This window comes from Panthera uncia, chromosome B4 (genome assembly GCF_023721935.1).
Source record: "Panthera uncia isolate 11264 chromosome B4, Puncia_PCG_1.0, whole genome shotgun sequence".
Taxonomy (NCBI): Eukaryota; Metazoa; Chordata; class Mammalia; order Carnivora; family Felidae; genus Panthera; species Panthera uncia.
Window position 1 is genome coordinate 37,179,443 of NC_064809.1, and position 24,052 is coordinate 37,203,494.

A 24,052-nucleotide genomic window follows, 5' to 3' on the forward strand; every position below is an offset into this window, starting at 1 on the left:
CCAGAATTTATGGAACCAAATGAGAGCTGCTTAGCTGCTTCCTTCAAAGTCTTCATCCTGTGAGGCTGGATACTTAGTCCTGCCATGCTTTCATTGTTCAAAACACCTCTGGAACACCTCTCTTGGAAACAACTTCGGCATTTGTAGCACTTTCTTTTCAATCTCCCCTGTGGTAGCTTTTTGTTTGTTTCCACTTATTAAACATTTATTATGTGCTTATCTATCCCAGGCACCAAACTGGTGCTGGGTGAAAGATAAGATAAATCAGACATTCACTCTGTCTTCAAAGAAGTTTCTATTTGGTAAGGGAGATAAGATCTGGGCAAACACTGCAATACAAGCTTAAGTGATAATGTTCCCCAGTGATCAGATCCCCAGTGATCTGATTTTTGGAAAAAGCCAAAAGTCCTTTGGTTTCAACCTTCCAACAAGGTGAGTGACAGAGGTATGTGATAACACACTGCCTTAAACCAATGCCAAACAGGAGCCCAACGCGTTTCCAGTACCCCTCTCCCCAACAAGAGACTAAACTATCTGGCATGTTTGTTTCAAACCCAGACTCCCACTTTGTGGTAATGCTCTTCTATATATGGAGTCTTCTCAGCTAAATTATAAGCTCTTCGAGGGCAGGTGCTTAAGTCGTATTTTCATTTTTGTTCTCACAGCATCTGGTGGCCACATAATACATGTTGGATAAAGATTCATTCAGTTACTGAGCCCAAAAGGTGGCTCCTCGCACCACACGTACTTCACATCGAATATCCTCTCCCCATGTGCTTTGCTCTTGGTAGTGACAGATCTGCCGGGGCCACGGGACAACGACCGAAAGGACCAATGCAAGGGAGAGCGCGCGTGGGGGCATTGGCGGCGGATCTGGGACTACAGCCCGGGAGTTCCTGCTTCCTGGTTCCCCGGGGCGAGTGTCCTTTGGTGGGAGCCGCGGGGAAGGGAGCAGCCCTTCCTGCTCGTCGGGCGCCCGCCCCTCCCCCGGCCTCCCAGGGACTTGTGCGGGGAGGCGCCAGCCGGCAACCGGGGACGCCGAGGGTGGCGGGGCCACCTACAGGACCCCCCATCCCGGTTACGGGGAAGGTTTTCAGCTCCTGGGAAAGGCAGTCGGAGACTCGGCCAGGAAAGGCAGGAACCGGGGAGCTCGGGGAGGAGGAACAGAGTCGCAGCGGAGAGATCCAAGGGAAAGTCTGGGTGCGGGGGAGCGGCGGAGGCCGGGTCCCAGCGGAGGCCGGGTCCCAGCGGAGGCCGGGTCCCAGCGGAGGCCGGGTCCCAGCGGAGGGGTCCGCGCCACAACAGTCCGGCCGCCCCGCCGCGCGCGCCCCTCCCCTCCTCCGCCGGCCCCGCCCCCGCCCGGCTCCCCCCTCCCCCCCCCACCCAGTCTCCTCCCCGAGGGGCCGGGGGCAGGGCCGCCCCTCCCTCCGGGTCCCTCCCTCCCTCAGCTGCGCGCATCTCATACCAGCCCTCATTCCGCACATTCCAGGCTTCCTCCTTTCAAACTCCAGGCCAGGGGGCGGGCAGGGCCCGAGCTCCCGGCTCCCGCCGCCCGCGGCCGCGTCCCCCAGGTGAGTAGCGCCCGCCCCGCCGCCGCCCCGTCGCGCGCCCCCACCCCTCCGTCCTGCCGGCCCCCTCAGCCGCGTGCGCCGCCGCTCTTTTCTTCCCCCCCCTCGCCCTTCCCGCCCCGGACCTCCCGGCCCGCGCCCCCGCTGCCCTCCCTTCCGCCGCCGGCCCCCGAGCTGCCTTCCTCTCGCCCGTTGACTCACTCCTCCAGGAATAGGGAGCTCCCGTGCTTTCCCGTCAGTCCCATTCTGGGAAAACTCCTCCCTCGGCGCGCTCCGCTCCGCTCGGCTCAGCTCGGCTCGGCGCGCCAGCCCCCCGGCGGCGGCGAAGCGCGTGCGGGCCGGCGCGGGGTGGGCTCCGGCGGCCGCCCGCCCTCCTCCCTGCCCGGCCGGTGGCCCGGGCCGCCGCGGGGCCGCGCGCGCTGACCCCTGTCGTCCCGCAGCGCTGTCGCCGCCCTCGGGACCTCGGCGAGGAGTTGGCGCGCGCTGCGGACCCCGTGGAGCCGGCTTAGCGCCTCCGCCCCCCCCTTCCCCGCACCTTGGGACCGGTAAGGCTGCGGCGCGGCGCGGGGACTCCAGGACCTCGCCCGAGGGCCGGCGTCGGCGGTGCGTGAGGAGCTCTCCCGGCACGTGGAGGCGGCGCGGACCTCTGGCCGGGCCGGGGGTGGATGCTCGGGGCTCTCGGGAAGGGGGTCCCGGAAGCCGAAAGGCCCAGAAGCAGAACCGAGAGCAGCGGCGGTCGGAGAGACCCAGCACCCATGCCTCTTTTCTGCCGGGCCCTTTTCCGACTTGGAAGAGCGAGCCCTGGAGGTAGTGTATTGGCCGGTTTAAGTGCTGAGGCTTTGCGAAAGAGGAGAGCCCTCCGCAGGGTCCCCAGCTCCCCGGGACTTGAGAAGCCTGTTGTATTCTGTGGTGGGGACTAGCTCCAGGGAGGAGAACTCCCAGACCCGAAGCGCACGTTTCCCAGGGACACAGCCTCCGTGCACACGTGTGGAGAGGGGATTCCGGGCACACACGGTGGCTGTCGGATGATTTCATGTGACCGCCTGACTGTCCCGTCTCCCTAGGTTTGGGTGTAGGTGAGGGTGATATCTGTTCACATGTGACTCACCTTGTTTGTGTTGAACGTGCGTGTATTTACACTTGAGAGCAGTGCTGCCTATCTGGAAGTCTGAGTGTCTCTGAGCCCTTGTGCAATGCTACGTCTCTGCGTGTGTATTTTTCTGCGAGGATGTTGGTTCTTGGCATGACTGTTTTTCCTCCCTGCATGGCCGTGGGCAAGAGAGTTTGTCTCTGGTGAGGTGTGCAGGGATAATTGGACCATGGTGCTCGGGAGTGCGGTCCGCGGGCTGCATGCGCCCTGGACTGGGCAGAGCTGGAAGGAAGCTGTGCACACCCGCCTCTTCCAGGCAGCTGTCTTTCTGAGGGAGAGTGGGTGCTGTTCTTGCCTGAAACACTTCACAGAGCAAGATGGTAGAAGGCTAAAGGAAGTGGAGATCTTTGTCTTTCCCTGATGGGACAGGTTGTTGACAGAACTGGGGATGTTCGTGGGGGAGGATTCCCCGCCCCCCCCCCCAGAGGAAACCGTTTTGAATCTTGAAGGGTGTGTAGCCCCTGCTTTTCAAGTTGGCCCCAAGGACAAAGAAGAATGGATGTATACCAGCCTGAACTACTTTCTGCTGGTCCACCTCTCCTTGGAGCTCCCCAGCAGTCAGATGGAAGAATCCTAGTTCTTTACAACTTGCTAGACCACTCTGCACTTGGCTGTGGGAAGGGAGAGGGGTAACTGCAGGCATGCTTTGGTACCAACCCGGGAGGGAAGGGCTGCCTCTGACTTGCTAGTTGACTTGCTAGGGAAGACCCTTCTGGGTGTCTCAGTTTCCCCACCCCTTCCTTTATGCTTTGCTTCCCTCCCCCCCCCCCCAACTCCAGTTGGGATTTACCCATTTGAAATATCTTAGAGGTTGGAGCTGGGTGGGGAGGGAGCCACAGATGTCCGGGAGATTGGCAGAAGTGACACAGCATGTGATGGTGTTGGGAGGGGGGGCACAGGCAGACCTGGAATCAGAGTTCTTTCTTCATTCCTACAACAAGGTGATGGGGGGCATAATGTTGAGGATTTCTTGGAAGGAAGGAACAAGATCCTCTCAGAAGGGTGGGGGCTGGTTGCTGCTCCTCCATGCACCTTGAGGATGCAGATGTTTTGGTGGGAGCCACCTCACCCTCTCACCTGACCAGGTGTGTGATTGGGGCTTTGAGGGCACCGGGTCTAAAGGTAGCATTGATGGAATAGAAAGGGTACAGACTTGGGGCTGGACATACCTGGGTGCAAATCCCGACAGTCACAACTGTTAAGGCCCTCAGGCTTAGTTTCCTGATGAGTAATATGGGAGGGTGGGTTAATTAATATCTATCTAAAACGTTTGTTGTGAAAATTCATTGTTTGCCAAGTATCTAGCACAGTGCATGGCATATTGCAGACTCCAGTGTTTCCTAAGCTTATTTCAGCATGGAACCTCTTTTTTCCCCAAGAACTTCACTGAATACCCTTTGACAAACCTTGCCCTATTCATTTGTGTTTACTCAGCAAACATGAACTGAGCATTTACCATAGACCAGGCCCTGTGTGATGTTCGTCATCCTTAGGAACCAAGTTAGCTAGTGGCCCAGGTGGAGGTGGGGGCAGGGCTTTGTCACAGGGGCACAGGGTCTCCAACTCCTTTGTTCTTTTTTTTTTTTTTTTTGATGTTTATTTATTTTTGAGAAGGGGGAGGAGGGGCAGAGAGAGAGGGAGACACAGACTCTGAAGCAGCTTCAGGCTCGGAGTTGTCAGTGCAGGTCCTGATGCAGGGCTCGAACTCATGAACTGTGAGATCATGACCTGAGCAGCAGAAGTCAGATGCTTAACCAGCTGAGCTACCCAGGCAGTCCTCCAACACCTTTGTTCTAATTTCAGTTTTGCCTTGACCTCAGGGTGAATCTGCTGAACATTATTGGATACTCTAATGTTAGCCTCTAACTCCCTCATTTTAAAGATGGGGAAACCGAGGCCCCTAGTGGGACAGTAACTTGCCTAAGATTGCACAACTGGTGAGTCACAGAGCTGGGACTAGAGTCCATTTTGTTTCCACTTTGCATTCTGTCTCCTGCTCTGTGGCTCCCAATGCTCAGACCCCCTAGCCACTTCATCTAACAGGTGTGGAGGCTGGAACAGTCTGGCTTGGCAATGTCTCCCATCCTGTGGCTCAGATAGGAAGCAGAAATTCTCCCCTCCTTCCCAGCAGAAAGCACAGAACTGTAGAATCTGAGAATGCCAACTTTGGAAGGGACCCTCAAAGGGTCTTTAAATGCACCCTCCTTTTTCCTCTCTGGTCTGTACATTACTCAGCCAGGTGGAGAAGGGTCTTCTTATCTTTCTAGATTTTCTGGGATGCAAGTGTCGCAACTTCCCTCTGCCTCCATTCTGGAGTCTTGTACTGGTGACTGTCACACAGCAATACCTGTTGCCTAATCCGTGGCTCCTCTCCTCCTTCTCAGTGGAAGTGGAGGACACGGGTCACCAGCTCTGCTCCATTGCCTTTCCTGTAGTTGAGGTCAGTCTGGGGGCAGTGGGAAATTCAGGGCTTGTGAGGGTGGCTTTACCTTGTCTGTCTTGCTTTGCCCCCCGTGACCCTTTGTTGGCAGGGGTTCGGAGGACAGCTCCCTTTAAAGCTCTGAAATTGGAGCTGAACAGCTGCTCTCCTGCCCCCCCCCTTCCCCCCCAGGGGTTTAACCAGTTCAGGGGCCCAGGTGGAGGTGGGGGCAGGGCTTTGTCACTGGGCAGTGCGGTCTCCAACTCTGGAGCTTTTCCTGAACTCTTCTGAAATGACAGTTCTTCCCTTGCTTTTGGTTTTTCCATTTAGATATTAGGGAGATTCGAGTCACCTCCTGGGTGATACGGTCCTGGAGCCTTCAGCTGCTAGCGACTGGATCTTTGGGAACATTTCCACTGGAACTCCAGTCCCTAAGATAGGTACCGTGCCCTCCTATCTGTAATACAGGCCCTTGGAAAGGCCGGAGGATGGGCCCTGCCTCCCTGTGGTGTGGGCCAGTGCCCTCGCTGAGCTGAGGGTAGGCGGGCCCCCATGGGTGGGGACCCAGCTTCCTTTGACCCAAACTTCATGGGAACAATGGACTTCAGAGGAGTCACCAGGGGCAGGAAATAGGAGCTGTGCTAAGGCAGGGTGACCCTCCTGCAGGATGGGGTTGCATATCCGGCCGAAAGGAAAGGCAGGGTGTTGGGGGCAGTGCAGAGGGCACTGGGTAGGGCCGATGACACATAGGGTGGGCCTCTCCTTCCAAGGGGGCCCTTGACTTAGAGTGAAACCTGAGCTGCTTAGAGCTCATTATTTGATGGAGCCGTCTGCTTTGTGTCTTACCAGCAAAGGTATTGTGGTGTCTGCCAGTGTCAGCTCATGCCAAGCTGACCCCTGCCAGAACCATGAATTCCCCTTCCCTTCAAGCACTTCAGAGGTCTGCGTGAATTGTCCTGGCTTGAATAAAAGTCTAGTTTTGTTTCTTCCTGGCTGGTCTCCATCTTGGCTTTGAGCCTTGAGTAATAGTTGACGAGGGAGGCAATTTGTTCAGTAGGCAGAGCTCTGGGTGGGGAGGCAACAGGCCTGGGTCAGCTGGACAACATAAAGGGATTTTTTTTTTTTTTTTTTTTTTTTTAAGCCATCTTCAGAGCAAGAAGACAATCAGGACAGGCAGGGGGAGATTCCTGCTTGAAGCAGGTGGTGGAATGTTCTTGGAGGCACAACACACTTATCTTGCCTTTATCTCTGTAAAGGAAGAACAGAGTTGGCAAGAGGGCTAAGGCAGGCTTTGGGAGAAGTGAGAGACTGCACTGAGTTGCCTTTTGTGAATTCAGGTGGCCAGGTTCTTACAGATCAGGTTTTGGGGTCCTGATAGCAACTGCAGGAGTGACCACAGAATCACTCTAGGATCTGGGAGGAGCCCTGACAAATGGGAACGGAGAGGTAAGGGTAGCAACATAATAAATGTTGTCCTGTTTTATTTCTTCAATGTGGCAAGATGGGGATCCAGGAAATGGCAGGCCGGTAAGCTTCTTATTGATGTGGGGCCTTCAAAAATGACATTGAGATAGCTACTCCCCACATGGGTCACCCTACCAAGTCTTGGAAAAACAATCTAGTTTAGATGGAAGAACGTTTAGTAAGGATTTTGAGTCTAATGAGGTTTCTTGGGTTCAAGAGAAATAAATAGGATCTGGTTGATGCAGCAGTAAGATGGATTTGTAACTGGTTGAAAGGCTGTCCAGGCTACTCATACTGAGCTCTTGTCACCATGGAGTGGGCAGTCTCTAGTGATATGCCACAGAACTCTTGTTTTGGTTTTGTCCCCTGTCAGTTCTGTGCGTGTCTAGGATAGCAAGAGTATTGGATGACAGAACCAGGATTCAAAGTCATCTTAATTAACTAAATGCTGAGATTAAGCAGAAATAGGAAATGAAGAACCATGTTTTTTTCTGTTAAAATTAATACATACTCATTGTAGACAACTTTTATAAATTAAACAAGAAAAACTGGTACATAATGCCACAACTCAGGTGAGCACAGTTAATATTTTGGTATATGTCCCTTCAAATTTGTGTTCATGCAAATAAATCTGTGTATTTTAACATAATTGCAGTTATACTCTATCCTGGTTTTTTTCCTACTGAATACTATGTAGTGAGTAATATCCCCTATCATAAATAATTTAAAGCTATAATTGTAAGGATCTGGATAATATTACCTCATATGAATACACTTTAATTTCTTTAACTGCACACTCCTGAACATTTTTAAAAATTGTGTTCAATTTTTAGCCATTAAAAATTACTTGACGTTGAGTGATGTTAAATAGGTACACTTATCTCAAGATGAACTCTAATAGATATAAATGTAAAATCCTGCATTTAAGGTCAGAGCATCAATTATATATATATATATATATATATATGTATATATATATATATACATATATATATATAATAGGTATATATATATAATAGGTATGTATATATATAATAGGAATTTACTGTCAATTCTTGTGGAAAAAAAGTTGGGGTTTTGGTTGATGAAGCAGGGGAAGGAAAATGAGCATTTATTTTATTTATTAAAAATTTTTTTGTTTAGGGACGCCTGGATGGCTCAGTTGGTTGGGTGTCCGACTTCGGCTGGGGTCATGATCTCACAGTTTGTGGGTTTGTGCCCCGTGTTGGGCTCTGTGCTGACAGCTCAGAGAAGCCTGGAGCCTGCTTCAGATTGTGTTTCCCTCTCTCTCTGTTCCTCCCCCCGCTCGTACTCTCTCTTTCTCTCTCTCTCTCTCTCTCTCTCTCTCTCTCAAAAATAAATAAAGATTTAAAAAAATTTAAAAATAATATTTTTTTTTGTTTTAAATTTTAATTTAATTGATTTTTTAAATTTACATCCAAGTTAATTAGCGTATAGTGCAACAGTGATTTCAGGAGTAGATTCCTTAATGCCCTTTACCCATTTAGCCCATCCCCCCTCCGACGATCCCTCCAGTAACCCTCTGTTTATTCTCCATATTTAAGAGTCTCTTATGTTTTTGTTTCCCTCCCTGTTTTTTATTATTTTTGCTTCTCTTCCCTTATGTTCATCTGTTTTGTATCTTAAAGTCCTCATATGAGTGAAGTCCTATGATATTTGTCTTTCTCTGACTAATTTCGCTTAGCATAATACCCTCTAGTTCCATCCACGTAGTTGCAAATGGCAAGATTTCATTCTTTTTGATTGCCGAATAATAGTCCATTGTATACATATATACCACATCTTCTTTATCCATTCATCCATCGATGGACATTTGGGCTCTTGCCATACTTTGGCTATTGTTGATAGTGCTATCAACGTTGGGGTGCATGTGTCCCTTTGAAACAGCACACCTGTATCCCTTGGATAAATACCTAGTAGTGCAGTTGTTGGGTCGTAGAGTAGTTCTATTTTTAATTTTTTGAGGAACCTCCCTATCATTTTCCAGAATGGTCGCACCAGTTTGCATTCCCACCGGCAGGGCAAAAGAGATCCTTTTTCTCTGCATTCTCGCCAACATCTGTTGTTGCCTGAGTTGTTAATGTTAGCCATTCTGACAAGTTAAAAAAATAATTTTTTAATGTTTATTTTTGAGTGAGAGACCGACCGCGAGCAGGGGAGGGGCAAAGAAGGAGACAGAATCCAAAGCAGGCTCCAGGCTCTGAGCTGTCAGCACAGAGCCCAACATGAAGCTTGAACCCACGCACCGTGAGATCATGACCTGAGCCAAAGTTGGATGCTTAACCGACTGAATCACCCAGGTGCCCCGGGATATGAGCATTTATTAAGTGCCTACCAGGTGCCAAGCTTTGTTCTAGACATTTCTGTCTACATCACTTCATTTAATTTTCATGGCAGCCCTGTGAGATAGGGTTTGCTGATTTGTTTTTGTTTTTTTTTAATTTTTAAATTTTTATTTTTAAGTAATCTCTACACCCAACATGAGGCTTGAACTCACAACACCGAGATCAAGAATCACAGGCTCTACTGACTGAGCCAACCAAGTGCCCCGTTTTTTTTTGTTTTTTTTTGTTTGTTTGTTTTTTTAATTTTTTTAACGTTTTATTTATTTTTGAGACAGAGAGAGACAGAGGATGAACGGGGGAGGGGCAGAGAGAGAGGGAGACACAGAATCGGAAGCAGGCTCCAGGCTCTGAGCCATCAGCTCAGAGCCCGACGCGGGGCTCGAACTCACGGACCGCGAGATGGTGACCTGAGCTGAAGTCGGACGCTTAACCGACTGAGCCACCCAGGCGCCCCTGTTTTTTTTTTAATGTTTATTTATTTTTGAGAGAGAGAGAGAAAGAGCGTGAGCAGGGGAGGGGCAGAGAAAGAGAGCAAGAGAGAATCCCAAGCAGGCTGTACATTGTTAGCTTGGAGCCCGAGGTGGGGTTCGAACTCATGAACTGTCAGATGATGATTTAAGCAACAATCAAGAGTCGGACCCATAACCGACTGAGCCACCCAGGTGCCCGTGGTTTTTTTTTTTACCTTTGCTTTAACAAAAGAGGAGAAAAGTTACCCAGAGATTAATGCTGGTGTTGGAGTTTGAACCCAGGTCAGCCTGACTCTTCCTGTCACCCGTTAAACCCTGAGCTTGTGGGCTAGTGAGGTCGGGGGCTCTGCATCAAGGAAAACCATAGTCTGCTAGGCTCTGTGATGCTCTGGTCACAGTGAGAACCATGTCTGGTTTTGGGGGGTAGATACACCCCGATCTATTCAGTATTGAGCTTGTAGATATTGTGAGTGTCTTGGTGAAGGGGGGGTTGGAACCTGTGCAGTCCTCAGTGTGCTGTCGTTTCTCATTGCTAGAAGTTAGTCCCTCTTTGCAGTAATAGCAGATCAGGTCCAAGGGATCGGAAGTCGGTTTCACTCTAGTACTACATAGACCTATGTGGAGTTTTATAATGTAGAATGATGTAGGTAGAACTTGCTAGGTCTTCTTTGGAGGAAGTTTCTCCAGTGGGTGGGAGATTGCACCAGATGACCTCTAGGGCTTCTGTTTCCTCCATGTGGTCCTGGGCCTCAGTTTCTCTGCATGCAGCAGGTGGGGATTGCCCTGGCGATGAAGGAGATATTTTCCCACCTTGACCTTCTGGGATCCCTGCTGGAGGGAGGTAAAGATAAGCTGTCTCCAAAGCTGGAAGCAAGGCTGAGAAATGTGAGGTGGGAATGTCCAGTCCCAGCAGTTTGAGGAGACCAAATGAGGAGATGTGGGAGTTATTGCCTGGCTCCCCATCACCTTTGTACAAGCTGCATGAGCAGGTGTTAGGGACAGGCTGCACCCCTGAGGCTGGGGCAGGGGAAGATGAGCACAGCATGGGGTAGTGGCTATAAGCACAGACTCCAGACCCGTCCTGCCTTATAGAAATACAATGTAAGCCAGATATGTCATTTTATGTTCTCTTAGAGCCACTTTTACAAAGTAAAAAGAAATTGGTAAAATGAATTTTAATAATATATTTTATTAAACAATTGTGTCTGAGGGCAGCTGGGTGGTTCAGTTGGTTAAGCGCTCAACTTTGGCTCAGGTCATGATCTCATGGTGTGTGGGTTTGAGTGCTGTGTCAGGCTCTGTGCTGACAGCTCAGCCTGCAGCCTGCTTCCGATTCTGTGTCTCCCTCTCTGTGTTCTCCCCTACTTGCACTCGGTCTCTCTCTCTCAAAAATAAATAAACATTAATTAAAAAAAAAATTTAAACAGCTGTATCTAAAATACTATCGCTTAACTGTACCATCAATAGTGAAAAAATGTTCATGAGAAGTTCACATTTTTTTTCATACAAACTGTTTGGATTCCAGCATGCATTTTACACTTAATAGCGCATCTCAATTTGGACTAGCTGCTGTTCAAGTGCTGAATGGCCATGTGTGGCTAGTGGTTCGTGTTTAGACAGTATAGCATTACAGCCAGCCTGCCTGGGTTTGAATCCCTTTTCTGCCACTTATCAAGCTATGTGGCCTTGGACAAGTTATCTAACTGCACAGTAGCTTATTCTCTTCTGCAAAATGAGGAAAATAATATTAATAGGACCAACCTCTTGCTGACGTGAAGAGTACATTAATTAATATTTGTAATATACTTAGTTTTTTTGCCTGGCATATACTAAACACCATCTAAGTGTTTATCAAGTAAATGACCCATAAACTCTGGAGGGAGAGGCCTGTGATACGCTGGGAAAAACCCAGTCGTGGAGAGTCCCTGTACATTACTGGTAGGCTGTGCCTATATCTGGTAGTTCTACAAAATGAAATTGCCTTCAGATCAGATGGACCTAATCTATTGCTGAAGAGAGGGCCCGCCTTCTGGAAGTGAGAAGAAATGGCAGCACCCGTATAAGATAGGCTCCAATCCTTTGACAGGTATGTCCCGAGCAGCTGTCCTGCTTGGGGCTTGGAAATGTGCTGCGTGACATGGAAGAAACAGAAGGATCCTCCGAAATGCTTCATTTTAGATTGCGTGACCTCATGTTGGAATGGGGGGTGAGGTCACTTCCAGCACTTGGAGGTTGAAGCAGTAGTCTTGCTGCTTATGCAAGAGAGGAAGCAGAGCTGTATTAGTGGCTTCCGATACCCTCCTCAGGACTCTGCCAGCCCCAACACTGCCTGCTTGCCTCTCTTGGCATCAGCCCCCTCTGCCTGCACCTGCCCCCAGCCAGCCTGCAGTGGTCACAGAGCACCCACAGTGTGCCTGGCACTGTGCCAGGGGCGGTGGGGGAAATGTGGAATGGAAGACCTGGTCTGTGTCCTCAAGGGGCTTGCAATACTGCATGGGAGATGGACTGCACAGCAAGCACTGAACACCTGCAAGATTAAAGAAGGGCTAGTTAGAAGCACAGACTAGCACTGAGGGGGTGTCTTGTAAAGGTGATTCATTCTGATGGGGCTGGGAGGAGTCAGGGAAGGCTTCTCAGAGGAGGAGGCACTTGAGCTGACTTTGAAGGATGGGTAGTGTTGCACGCTGTGTGTGTGTGTGTGTGTGTGAGAGAGAGAGAAACAGGGACAGAGGGAGAAATATAGGTGAGAGGACAGGAAAAGTAGTGATTTCAGGGTCATGGTCATGAAGTAATCAGAGGAGAGGAGACAGTGGAGCTTTATAAGTGAGGAGGGTTTGAGCCAGGTCCTCTGGGCAGAGTAAGGAGGACTTTTTAAAAATTTATTTTTAAATTCACATACAGCAAAATTTACTCTTCATGGTATACAGTTCTGTGGGTTTTGACAAATGCAAGGCATGGGATTCCCCACCACAGTCAAGATACAGAAGGGCTCCATCTCCAAAAGATGCCCTCACGCTACCACCCTTTGTGGGCTGTCCATCTGTCTCCCCCTCCCCCTCCATGCCCATCCCCTGAGAACATGGATCTGTCCACTCCTGTCATTGTGCTTTTTCAAGAATATCAGATGGATAATCAGACAGTATGGAGCTTTGGCGTCTGTTTCTTTCACTCAGCATAATGCCTTGATTCATCCGGTTGTGTGTATCAATAGTTTGTTCCTTTTTATTGCTGTGTAGTATTCCATTTTATAGCTACACTGCAGTGTGTTTATCCATTCACTGGCAGAAGGACTTTTCGGTTGTTTCCAGCCTTTGTTGATTTTGAGTAAAGCTGTTGTCAACATTTCTATACAGGTTTTTGTGTGAACACAAGCTTTCATTTCTCTTTCTTAAACACCTAGGAGTGGGATTGTTGGGTCACGTGGTAGTATACATGCAGTGGTTTAAGAAACTGGCAAACTGCCAAAGTGTATATACCCTTTGCATTTCTATCAGCAAGGCAGGAGAGTTCTGTTTCTCCGTATCTTCAACAGCGTTTGGTCTTGTTGGCTTTCTTTTTGTTTTTGTCTTTTTGACATTCTGATAGGTGTAGTGGTAGCTCAGCACGGTTTAGTTTTCATTTCCTTAATAACTAATGATGTTGAACGTTTTTTTGTGTTTTTAATTTGCCATTTATGTAACTTCTTTGATGAAACGTCTACCAAATCTTTTGCCTGTTTTTCCTCTTGATGGTTATGTTTTGAGAGTTCTTTAATATTCTGGATACAAGTCCCTTGTCAGATGTGTGACTTACAAATTTTTGGAGAAAATTCATTTAAGGAGAGAATCTCCAAAAGAATATGGTGGGTGTTAGGGACTCTGAAAGCAAGGAAAGAGTTTGGTGCCCTGAGCCTTGGCCTTTCTTCAGAGGCAAAGGTGGGGCCCAGGGGGATAGAGGGCGGGGAACACCTACAGAATGACTTAGGAAGAGGAAAGGAGGAAGGAACAGGGCCTTCTATGAAGTTCTGTTCCTGGCTTAGCACCTGCAGTAGAGTATACTTTGAATAGGAGGTGCACGTAGCTTCTTAGTTTGCTAAGACCTTCCCTGACTGACTGCTATGCCTGGTCTACTCCTCGTTGCCCCTGGCTCAAGCTGGGCCGGCCCCATCCAGAACAACAACTGCTTGTGCCCAGTCTGGGTACCAACCATTTACATGGCCTTGTTTCCAAACTGGATGACCACTGCATTCTGGAATGGGAGGTGGAATGATTGTTGGGCCTGCAGGGGTAAGCCACTGGGTAGCTGTGTGGCTGGTGCAAGAGAGAATCAGTGCAGTGAGTTTTCTGGGTCAGGCTGGGTCCTCGGTGATGGTGACCTCAGCCTAAGATCTGAGGGCTTTGGGCCATTAGAATCTCCAGAGCATTGTGATTGTCATCTCTGTCCCTGTCCAGGCGGGGTAGCTCTGAGACAGAACATTTCTGTGAAAGATGACCAATGGTAGCATAGGTGCTGCCTCCTGCCTCTTGGCCAAGTCCAGTCCAGCATGTCCCCTGCTCTTGTGTCTTGGCAGCTATGGCACTGTCCAGATGCTAGAGCCTTCATTCTTCCCAGGAGTAGGCCTTTTCCAGAGGCCTACAGGTGGAGAATGGGACAGAGCTGAAGATGGGTCCTGCTTTCTTGCAGCTGCTAAGGCTGGCTGCCTGGTTACCTCTATGGCCCTATAGGCTCCCCGCAGCTCCCTGATGCTCTGGACCTTGGAGGGCTGTTCCTCAGCACTGAGAGCTCCTGCGTGGGCGGGGTGTGCACCTAGAGCCCCCACCCATGGTGCCTTGTGCTGCTTGGGGGCCCAGTGTGGGCACACCCTCGGGTCCTGGCAGGGTGAGGTATGGCATGTATGTCTTTGGCAAAGACATACGATTGGGGCAAACCCACCCAAGGCTGGGGAAAGCAAGCATTTGTGGAGCAGCACACTGGGCTCATGTAAAGACATTGGTTCTGTCGGTGCCCAGGGAGAGTCACTGTTTGATGGGATTCAGTGGCCAGTCTGTTAGGCAAAGACTCTCCAGCTCTGGGATCTACCTTGAGATCTGAATCTATCCTTTCTTTCTTTCTTTCTTTCTTTCTTTCTTTCTTTCTTTCTTTCTTTCTTGTTTACTTATTTTTTTTTAATTTTTTTTTAACGTTTATTTATTTTTGAGACAGAGAGAGACAGAGCATGAACGGGGGAGGGTCAGAGAGAGGGAGACACAGAATCTGAAACAGGCTCCAAGCTCTGAGCTGTCAGCACAGAGCCCGACGCAGGGCTCGAACTCACGGACCGCGATATCGTGACCTGAGCCGAAGTCAGCCGTCCAACCGACTGAGCCACCCAGGCGCCCCTCTTGTTTACTTATTTTAGAGAGAGAGAGAGAGAGAGAGAGAGAAAGATAGGGCATGAACAGGGGAGGGGCAGAGAGAGAGGGAGACACAGAATCTGAAGCAGGCTCCAGACTCTGAGCTGTCAGTCAGCACAGAGCCCATCGCGGGGCTCAAACTCATGAACTGCGAGATCATGACCTAAGCTGAAGCTGGACCCTTAACCGACTGAGCCACCCAGCGCCCTGATCTGAATTTTCGTAGGCCTATCTAAGGTGAAGTCAGCTAGTTTGGTTCAGTACTTTTGCCTCTCCAGAACTTTCATAACCTTTGCTTTATTTTAGAATCCAGAAGGGGCGCCTGGGTGGCTCAGTCAGTTAAGCGTCCCACTTTGGTTCAGGTCATGATCTCGCGGTTTGTGAGTTTGAGCCCCGCATCGGGCTCTGGGCTGATAGCTTGGAGCCTGGAGCCCGCTTCAGATTCTGTGTCTCCTTCTCTCTCTGCCCCTCCCATGCTCATGCTCTGTCTCTCTCTGTCTCTTAATAATAAATAAACGTTAAAAAAAAAAAAAATCCTGGGGCGTCTGGGTGGCTCAGTCGGTTAAGCGTCCGACTTCAGCTCAGGTCATGATCTCACGGCTTGTGAGTTCGAGCCCTGCGTCGGGTTCTGTGCTGACAGCTCAGAGCCTGGAGCCTGTGTCAGATTCTGTGTCTCCCTCTCTCTCTCTGACCCTCCCCCGTTCATCCTCTGTCTCTCTCTGTCTCAAAAGTAAATAAACGTTAAAAAAAAAAATTAAAAAAAAAAATCCTGAAGAAAGGCCCCAAGGAGAAAAAAGTGCAAGCCTTACTCTCCTTATCTTAAAAAAAAAAAAGGGGGGGGGGTGCTTGGGTGGCTCAGTTGGTTAAGGGTCCGACTCAATTTTGGCTCAGGTCACGATCTTATGGTTTGTGAGAGTTTGAGCCCTGTGTCAGGCTCCGCGCTGACAGTGCAGAGCCTGCTTGGGATTCTCTCTCTCCCTCTCTCTCTCTGTGTGCCCCACTTCTGCTTGCTCGTTCTCTCTCTCAAATAAATATACTGAAAACAATAAAAAATAAATTAATAGCCTAACCTCTCCCATTCCTTTATTAGTATTATTATTATTATTTAAAAATTTTTTAAAGTTTATTTATTTATTTTGAGAGAGAGAGAGAGAGAGTAGGGGAGGGGCAGAGAGAGAGAATCCCAAGCAGGCTCCATGCTGTCAGCACAGAGCCCAGTGCGGAGCTTGAACTTGCCAACGACAAGATCATAACATGAACTGAAACCAAGAGTCGGATGCTCAACCGACTGAGCCACCCAGGCGCCCCTGTATTTTTTTTTTTTTTTTTTTGAGCAGTTTCGGGATTACAGAAAAATTGAGCAGAAAGTACAGTTTCTTCCCTTCTCGCCTACTTACTCCTATTATTGACATCTTGCACTGGTGCAACATATTTTTTACGTTGATGAACCGGTACTGATATGTTATTATTAACTCAAGTCCATAGTTTACATTGGGGCTCACTGTTTGTGTTGTGCTTTCTCTGGGTTTTGACAGGTGAATGTCCTCTCTCCACTATTATAGAATTCTACAGAAGAGTTTCACTGCCCTAAAAACTTCAGTGCTCCGCATATCCCTCAGTGTTGCCTTTTCCAGAATGTCCTGTGGTTGTGATCATGCAGTATGTGTGTAGCCTTTTCAGATTGGCTTTTGCTTAGCAATACGCCTTTAAGGTTCCTCCATGTCTTTTAGTCACTTGATAGTTCATTTCTTTTTATCGCTGAATGATATTCCGCTTTCTTTCCCCACCTTTTCTTTGTGTGAGTGGGGACACCGAGGTCCAGATAGGGGAAGCGAATCTGTGGCAAGGCTGAGCTCGGAGCGAGGTTGGTTTACCTTCCTTCGAGACATGTTTGGCGGGGGGCCTTCTGTGCAGGCACTGTTGCGGGGACCGAAAGCCCCATCACCGCATCACCAGACTCTTTAGTGGCTCTGGGGCCAGAGCTGGGGTGGAGTGGGGTGGGGAGTGGAGGGCCGTGGACACCCACTTGCTGTGACCCACTTCGTGGATGTGTTAGGGCCAGGTCCATAGACACCCACGTTCCTGGCTGCTTGGAAGGGATGGATGGGGCAGTGTCCTAGGTTGAGTTCCTGGGAAGCTGGATCCGTGTTCTCATTTACCCTGCTTGCCCCTCCTGAGGTTGAGGGTTCTGAGCACAGACTCTGTGCTGCCCAATGGGGCTGATGGCTTGGGGCTACATCCGTATATTTACCGCTGCCCCTCCCTGTTGAGGCTCCTCCCACCGACCTGCTCCCTCTTCACCCTTACCTCTTCTTGTACCCCTCATTCCTCCTGCTTCTCTCCTGTTCACTGTGTCCCAGAGAAAATTCCTTCTCCCTGGTTCTTGCCCCCCTCCACCATCCTGCCAAGAACCCCGAATGTTTGAGGAGCCCTGTTGAGAGCAGCTTCTGTGCCTGCCCATTGTGGATACAATTGAACTTAATCCTCACAACAGTCCCATGAGGAGATGACATTATTACCTCTGGCATGTATTCAGGGGGACGGACTCAGAGAGGTTGAGTAGCCTGCTCAAGGCCCAGCCAGGATCTGAGCCGGGCCTCTGACTCCAGAGCCCAAGCAGGCACCCCTCTCCTGGCCTGGTGGGTTGGCTCTCAGTGACTGGTTCCTTCCGATGCATGCTTACACTGCTGGGGTGGTGGGGTCCTCCTTTGTCCTTTTTCTCACCTCTCCCCACTCCTGTCCTGTCAGGGAACAAAGTGTGATCAGTGACCTTCACACTGAAAGGTCAGTGAGGGTGGTGGTGGTTCACACACAGTGTGCTGTGTTTCAGCTTCTTTACCTGTTATGTCTCAGTCCTTCATCTCTGCCAGGCCAGTCTTCTCATCCCTGTTTGAGAGATCAGGAAACAGAAGCTTTGGGGAGGTTAAAGAAGTTCCTGATTGGCTGCACAGCTGGTAGGATTTTCATTCAGCTTGTACCACTCTGAAGCTGCTCACAGTGGACCAGGCTTGTGTCATGCTTTCCCCAGGGCCTTGTGTGTGTCAGCAGAGGAAGAGGAACTCCTTAGAGCTAGGGAGGCTGCTCCTGGGGTGCAATTGGGACACCCAGGTTTTGTGCAGTTTTATTATTTTTATGATAAAAATATTATTATATGTATGTATTACTTCGGACATCCAGTAAGCCCTGGCCAGCCTTCTAAAGTCACATTGGGGCCAGTTTTTTTCAGCTGAGTATATGGCTCAGTTCAGGCCATGTAGACCCATTTCTCCACTGGATTGTTTTCTCCTCTTCTGTTCCTTCTCCTTCTTTTCATCCGCAGGGACTCCCCACCCATGACCCAAACACTGCTGTCTTTGTCTCTTTCATTTCTAGCTATAACTAGGCCCTTTTCCTGTGTTTCCTATATTTTAGGCCCACGTCTCCTGAAGTGTCTCCTGATCCCCTTCTCTGTCCTCATCTTTTTCCCTTCTGTCTCCTGGTGCGCTTAAAAGGATTGCTGTAAAATCAGTGGAAGCATAGAATTGTCTTTCTGTGACTGACTTATTTGACTTAACATAATGTCAGGGTTCATCCATGTTGTAGCCTGTGTCAGTACTTCATTCCTGTTTTTAGGCTGAATAATATTCCATTGTATAGATATGCCACATTTTGTTTGTCCCTTTGTCTTTTGATGCTCATTTGGGTGGTTTCTACCTTTTGATGTTTCTGTCTCCACTAGATGTGGTATTCCCAAGGCCTTGAGCTCAGCATCTATTAAAATCCTATCCCCACCCCCTAAGATACTCATCTATAATTGTTTAATCTGTTACCCTCCATGGGTACACCTGATTCTTATTAGGTCCCTATGAGCATCTAGTGCAATGTTTTCAACTGATGAATTCATAACCCTTGTTTTATGTGTGTTTCTGTTCAAAGACACCTTATTGAATATGTGTCACTGATTTGGGATGCCTGGGTGGCTCAGTCAGTTAAGTGTCTGACTTTAGCCCAGGTCATGATCTCACGGTTCGTGAGTTTGAGCCTGGTGTCGGGCTCTGTACTGACAGCTCAGAGCTGGAGCCTGCTTCAGATTCTGTGTGTCCCTCTCCTGCTCATGCTGTCTTTCTCAAAAATAAATAAACAATAAAAAAATATATGTTACCAATTTACTACCATTGAAGTCACAGCCAACAGCATTATTAGTCAACCTGAACGAAGCTTATCAGACTCACATGTCTTCTCCGTAGGGCACATGGCAGCCTTCTTGTACATAGGAACGCTAGCCAGCGCTGCAGCACTGCTCTTGGGGCCATTTTAAACTGCGAAATCAGTAACAAAAAGCATAAAATTGTGAAAAAAGTGGCACTGAATAGACGGTGAAAAGGACACTTGTGTACACTGTGAGAGCTGGAGCCAGAAAGCAGATACAGCCTTGGTCAACCTCAGGTGGGAGTGTGTATGATGGTAACTCACATTTTTGGCTGTGCAGAGTGTGTACATTTCTCCAAATAACCACAGAAGCGCTGCAAGTATTGATGTAGGAGTTATAGATTTTAGTAGGTAGGTGGATTTGCAATACAGAATTTGTGAATGTTCTGTGAATAATCAGGAGCTTCACAGGGAACTCTGGGCCCCTGCACCCACTAGGCTGAAGGATGTTGAGAGCAGGACCATGTCAGTTGTGACCTTGTACTCAAGGCCTGGCATATAGTAGTTGTTCAATATATAGTTTTAAATGAATGAATGAAAGACTCGAAGGACTAAATCCCTTATGGGGAGCTGTTGGGCATGAAAATAGGAGGGAACGATCTTTTTGGCTGGGGAACCTGCTTATCCACATGTGGGTCACCTGCTGCCCTCCTTCCTAGGAACCAACTTTCTCTCCTCTTTGAGAGGCATCCAGATGATGGACATGGCAGTTTTACTTGCGTGGCAAGAAAGCATGGGGCTGAGGCTTGGTTCTAGTCCCGGTTTTAATGAGCCATGGGGCCTTTTGGCAAGTTGTTTTACCTCGTAGGGCCTTAGTCCCTGTATCTGTAAGATGGAGGGCAACTTTCTCTTTTGGGGTTTTTGTCACACACACAAACCTTGGGATGCCTGCATCTCCCACCTGGGACCTTTGCCAGAGGCTGTGGGGGCTGTGGGGTCCGTATGCCTCCAGCTCCCCTTACCTGGTCAGTCCTGGAGCTGGTACCTGTCCCTGTTACGCTTTACAACTAACTTAAATCCCGCATGGTGTAGAATCAGCATCCTGTTGTTCACAGAACTGTTGGCAAAGAGGTTCAAGCAGCATTGCAGTGGGCAAGAGGCAGTTTGCTGAGGGGAAGGGACTGAGCCTTGCCACTTGGAGCTTTGGGGTTTGGGCATAGCACTGCACCTGGGGGGCCCCGGCATCATCATCTGAAATGAGCGGTACTAGCCTCCTCAAAGGGGGGTTGGGAGGATTGGAGGAGATATTATAGTCAAGTGCTTAGCCCCGTGCCAGGCACAGAATGGGTATGTAAAAATGGTACCTTCTAGTCTTAATATGAAACTAGTTCTCTCTTCGGTGAGCAGAATGTCAGTCCCTCAGTGTCCCGGTGCTTCCTTGACTGCTCGCCCTCTCTGCCACAAGTGTTGGGCCACCTGAACCTGTCCTGCAGTTCATCTGCCCAGTGCATGGGTGCCGTGCACTAGGGGAGGAGGCAGCACTGTGTGTTGGGGAAGTGGGCCTCCCCGCTATGGCCTAGCCCTGCCTGGAGGCTGGGTTCTCTCTTCTTCCATCTCTCAGCCTCTGCAGTTACAACTAAGCAGCCAGTCTTCTAGGCACCTTGGGGGCTGTAAATTTGCCCTGCTCCTCAGACATCGCCGACTGGTAAAGAAGACATCAACTAGAATCAGGACAGAGACCTCTGAGGAGGCCCAGTGAGTAGTTCGGACCTGAACTACTTTGTGGGTGGAGCCCGGGGCCGATGCAGGCCCTGGCTTGAGCTGTGTGCCTTGTACCTGATTCCTCCGAAGCCACTCACCCTCTGTAGCACTCAGCCTCCCTCCCCCATCTAAGTTCCCTGAGGGCCCGAACCCATTTCTCCAGAGTTGAGTCCGCAAAATAGGTACGCAGGTGGTTTTTAAAAAATGTATTTTTCTTTTTAAAAAATTCACCTTTGTTGAGGTATAAGTGACTTAAAATTGTAAGATATGTTAAGTGTGCATTGTGGTGACCTGATATTCATACACATTGTGAAAGGATCCCCCCTCATCTGCTTAATTATCACATCTGTCACCTCATGTCTTTCTTTTTGGTGAGAACATTTAAGCTGTATTCTCAGCAATTTTCAATGATACGATACAGTGTTATCCGCAGTAGTCACCCCGTTCTACAGTAGATCCTCAGACCTTATTCAGCTTGTAGTTGAACCACCTCCCCCCACTTCTCCTACCCTCAGCAGATGGTTGTTAATGGACTGGTGTCAGGAAGGAGGCCCACCCTAAGCAGGAAGTCATTGTGAGTAAACTTGGGGTTCAGGGGTTGCTGAGGAGACCAAGGGGGCTGGAGGGGAGAGTGGGGATGAGTCTGGCATCCGCTGTTCCTGATTTCCCTTCCTGTTCTTACTAAGAAATGAGGTCAGGGCAGTGAAGACTTAGAGATCTACTGCAACCCCCCAAATCAGGGAGCTTGCACAGAGCTCTGCATTTTGTACTTGTGGTTCAGTGTGTGTAGCACTGTTTGGCACTCGTACAGTTGGGCCCAGTCTCCAGAGTCTAGTCCAGTGGGAATAGCCAACGTAATGATGGGAGGGCTCATTCTTGTCTCTGCTCTGAAATGTATTGATACAAAGGATCCACACTGCATCCAACGTAGATGTTCTATAACCACAACTATGGTGGGTTGAACACAGCACCTGAGGTTCAGAGACATAACTCCACTGGCCTTGGTTACCAAGCCTTGCAGATAAGCCCACCAGCCTGAAGAAGGTCTCATGCTCTCAGGCTGAGGCAGAAGCTGCTAACTACTTTAGCAGCTCCCTCTGCTTCCTCTAACTTTATACTTCTGAGACTCATATAGTGGGAGATGGGATGGTTCTCCTGGAAGGAAATCCCATTTTCTCTTTCCTTTCAGCTTATTTAAAGAGTCATTGGGATAAAGGTGGCCATTCTTTCCAGGGGCCCCAGGAGAGCATCAGAGTAAGAGCTGAGGCAGGTGTGCTGGATGTCAGGGCCCACGGGTCATGAGGACCCTGATGGAGCTGGAGCCTTTAGCCTGGATCCCAGAGCTCTTGGAATCTGAGTCGGGAGACAAGGGGCAGAGAGAACCGTTTCTACCCTCATAATTGGGCAGGGAACTCAGGGCCCCTCTGAATTGTCTCTCCTTTACTCTGGATGATACCAGGCAAGTGTCATAAACTTTGAGTTTCAGTCTCCATCACTTCCGATTTGGGGTCGGGAGCACAGGGAGAAGGTTATAACATGCATTGACCCTCAACAAGTTAGAGATACTATGATAAAAGGAAACGAGTGGGAGATTTGTTCTTGACTGAGGAAAGGGAATCAGTGGGATAACTGGTACTACCTAAAGTAGGGTGACATCTATCTAAATTCCCAACACTGAGCCAGGAGAGTTGGGGGAGGTGCTAATGTATAAGAAATAATTATGTGCTCAGGTAGCTCACAGACCAGTGGGAAGTAGGTGAACACAGATCAGGCACTGTCCCGTGTTGAGTTGCATCTTGGGGGTTCTGCAGGCTAGGGGGAGAAGGGTAGAGCTTAGTGGTCCCTGATGGCCATGGAAGGGTACTGAAGGGGTGGGCTTTTGAGCAGGAGATGGAGATTTTGATTGAGGATATGGCCCTGGAGCAGGCAGGGGACAGGACCAAAGGGGATGAGGTCTGGTTCTTCAACTTTCTCAGGGCAAGCCATTTGCCCTCCCTGAGGCTTCGTTTCTCCATTTATAACCTGGGGATCCTGATCCCCTTCTTCTCCTGAAAGTGTTTTTGGGGAGTTTATTCTTCTCATTATTAAAAAGATCTTAATAAAAGCCTGTGAGTTCTAATTCTCCTGAAAATTCCTGAGTAACTGGCATCTATGGTCCCTAGGGTGGAGCTGAGTGTTGTTTGGGCCTGGAGCTGGCATTGGGTGGGCCATCTGGTGGGCTTTTGGGTGGGGCTGGGGGCAGAACCAGAGGCCTCCAGGCCAGGCCCTGGAAGCTAAGCCAAGGATTATTTTTATTCCTCTGTTCATGGCACATGGCCCAGGCATAACTGTGCCATCTGTCCTCCCCTCCTGCTCTCGTCCTGGCAGGCCCATGGGGTCATTGTGGAGGGTTTGGGGAAGGAGGGGGAGTGGGGCTCCTTCTCTGGACTGGTGTTGGCTTACCCTCCATTCTACTAGCTGCAGGGCCTAGGCTGTGTGGGAGGTTTGCCTGGTGAGGGAAGGCAGCTGCCAGGCCTGGGGCCGTGGGCGGTGAGGCTGGGAGAGGCCAGCCAGTGAGAGCTATGGCCTGGGGGCAGCAGGGCCACACAGGGCTGGGAGCAACTCCATTTCAGTCACAAACCCCAGGGCTTGGGGCCTTGGGTGACCCCCTGCCTTGCTTCCCCTGGGATGGACCCAATCTTGGGAACACAAAGTGCAGGTCCTCAGAAACCTCACTTGTGGGGCAGTATCTGACAGGACTCTCTGGTTTTCCCCAGGTCTGGTGGTCCACTGGGCTGCCCTGGGCCCAACTAATACAGGGGCTGAACGTGCTTACTTCACCTGGCTGGTCTAGCTCAGCTGTGGTGAAAGAGGGCCCAGAGACCCCGGTCTCTACTCCTCAGAAAGGTTTATGTAGTATCAGGGAGATTGGGCCTCCCTCCTTTCCTTCTCTCCTTTCTGGACTTCATAGCACCCTCCATCTGGCTTGGGGTAACCATTTGGGTTTAGTGCCAGGTCCCAGAAGAGAATCCAGGCTGAAGCTAGGACATACAAGACTTTAAGTATTAATATTATTTATTTATTAACATTAATCAATACTAGCTGAAGGTATATGTATCTGTTAGGTCCATTTAGGACTTTAGACCTTCCACGTGAGGCATTATTTGTAGCTTAGATAATGATGGTGACAATTAATATAGCTCTTACTGAGCACTGACTCTACGTCATGCCCCATGCTAGTTAACATCAGATCTTGTTGACCAGCATATGGGATATCTCTCCATGGCAGGTCAGTTCTCCAGCCTTCTCTGAGCAAAGCCACAGGTGAAAGTCTGCATGGTAGGAGCGGTCCCAGAAGAAGTGGAGGACCTGGGC

At 49.5% G+C, this 24,052-nt stretch overlaps 1 protein-coding gene across 4 annotated transcripts in view; it reads left to right on the top strand.

Annotated features, from left to right (window-relative positions):
- The first annotated feature begins 1,548 nt into the window (after positions 1-1,548).
- Positions 1,549-24,052, top strand: part of TEAD4 (TEA domain transcription factor 4) — a 69,880-nt gene continuing 47,376 nt past the window's right edge. For 2 of the 4 annotated variants that reach the window (XR_007456563.1, XM_049624902.1), the window contains exon 1: positions 1,807-2,375. Coding sequence is in view for 2 of the 4 variants with exons in the window: in XM_049624902.1 (XP_049480859.1) it covers positions 2,234-2,375 (142 nt within the window). In the remaining 2 variants the exon portion in view is untranslated. Of the gene's footprint in view, positions 1,572-1,806; positions 2,376-24,052 lie in introns of those variants that run through there. The other 2 variants (XM_049624903.1, XM_049624904.1) reach the window with 2 other exon arrangements.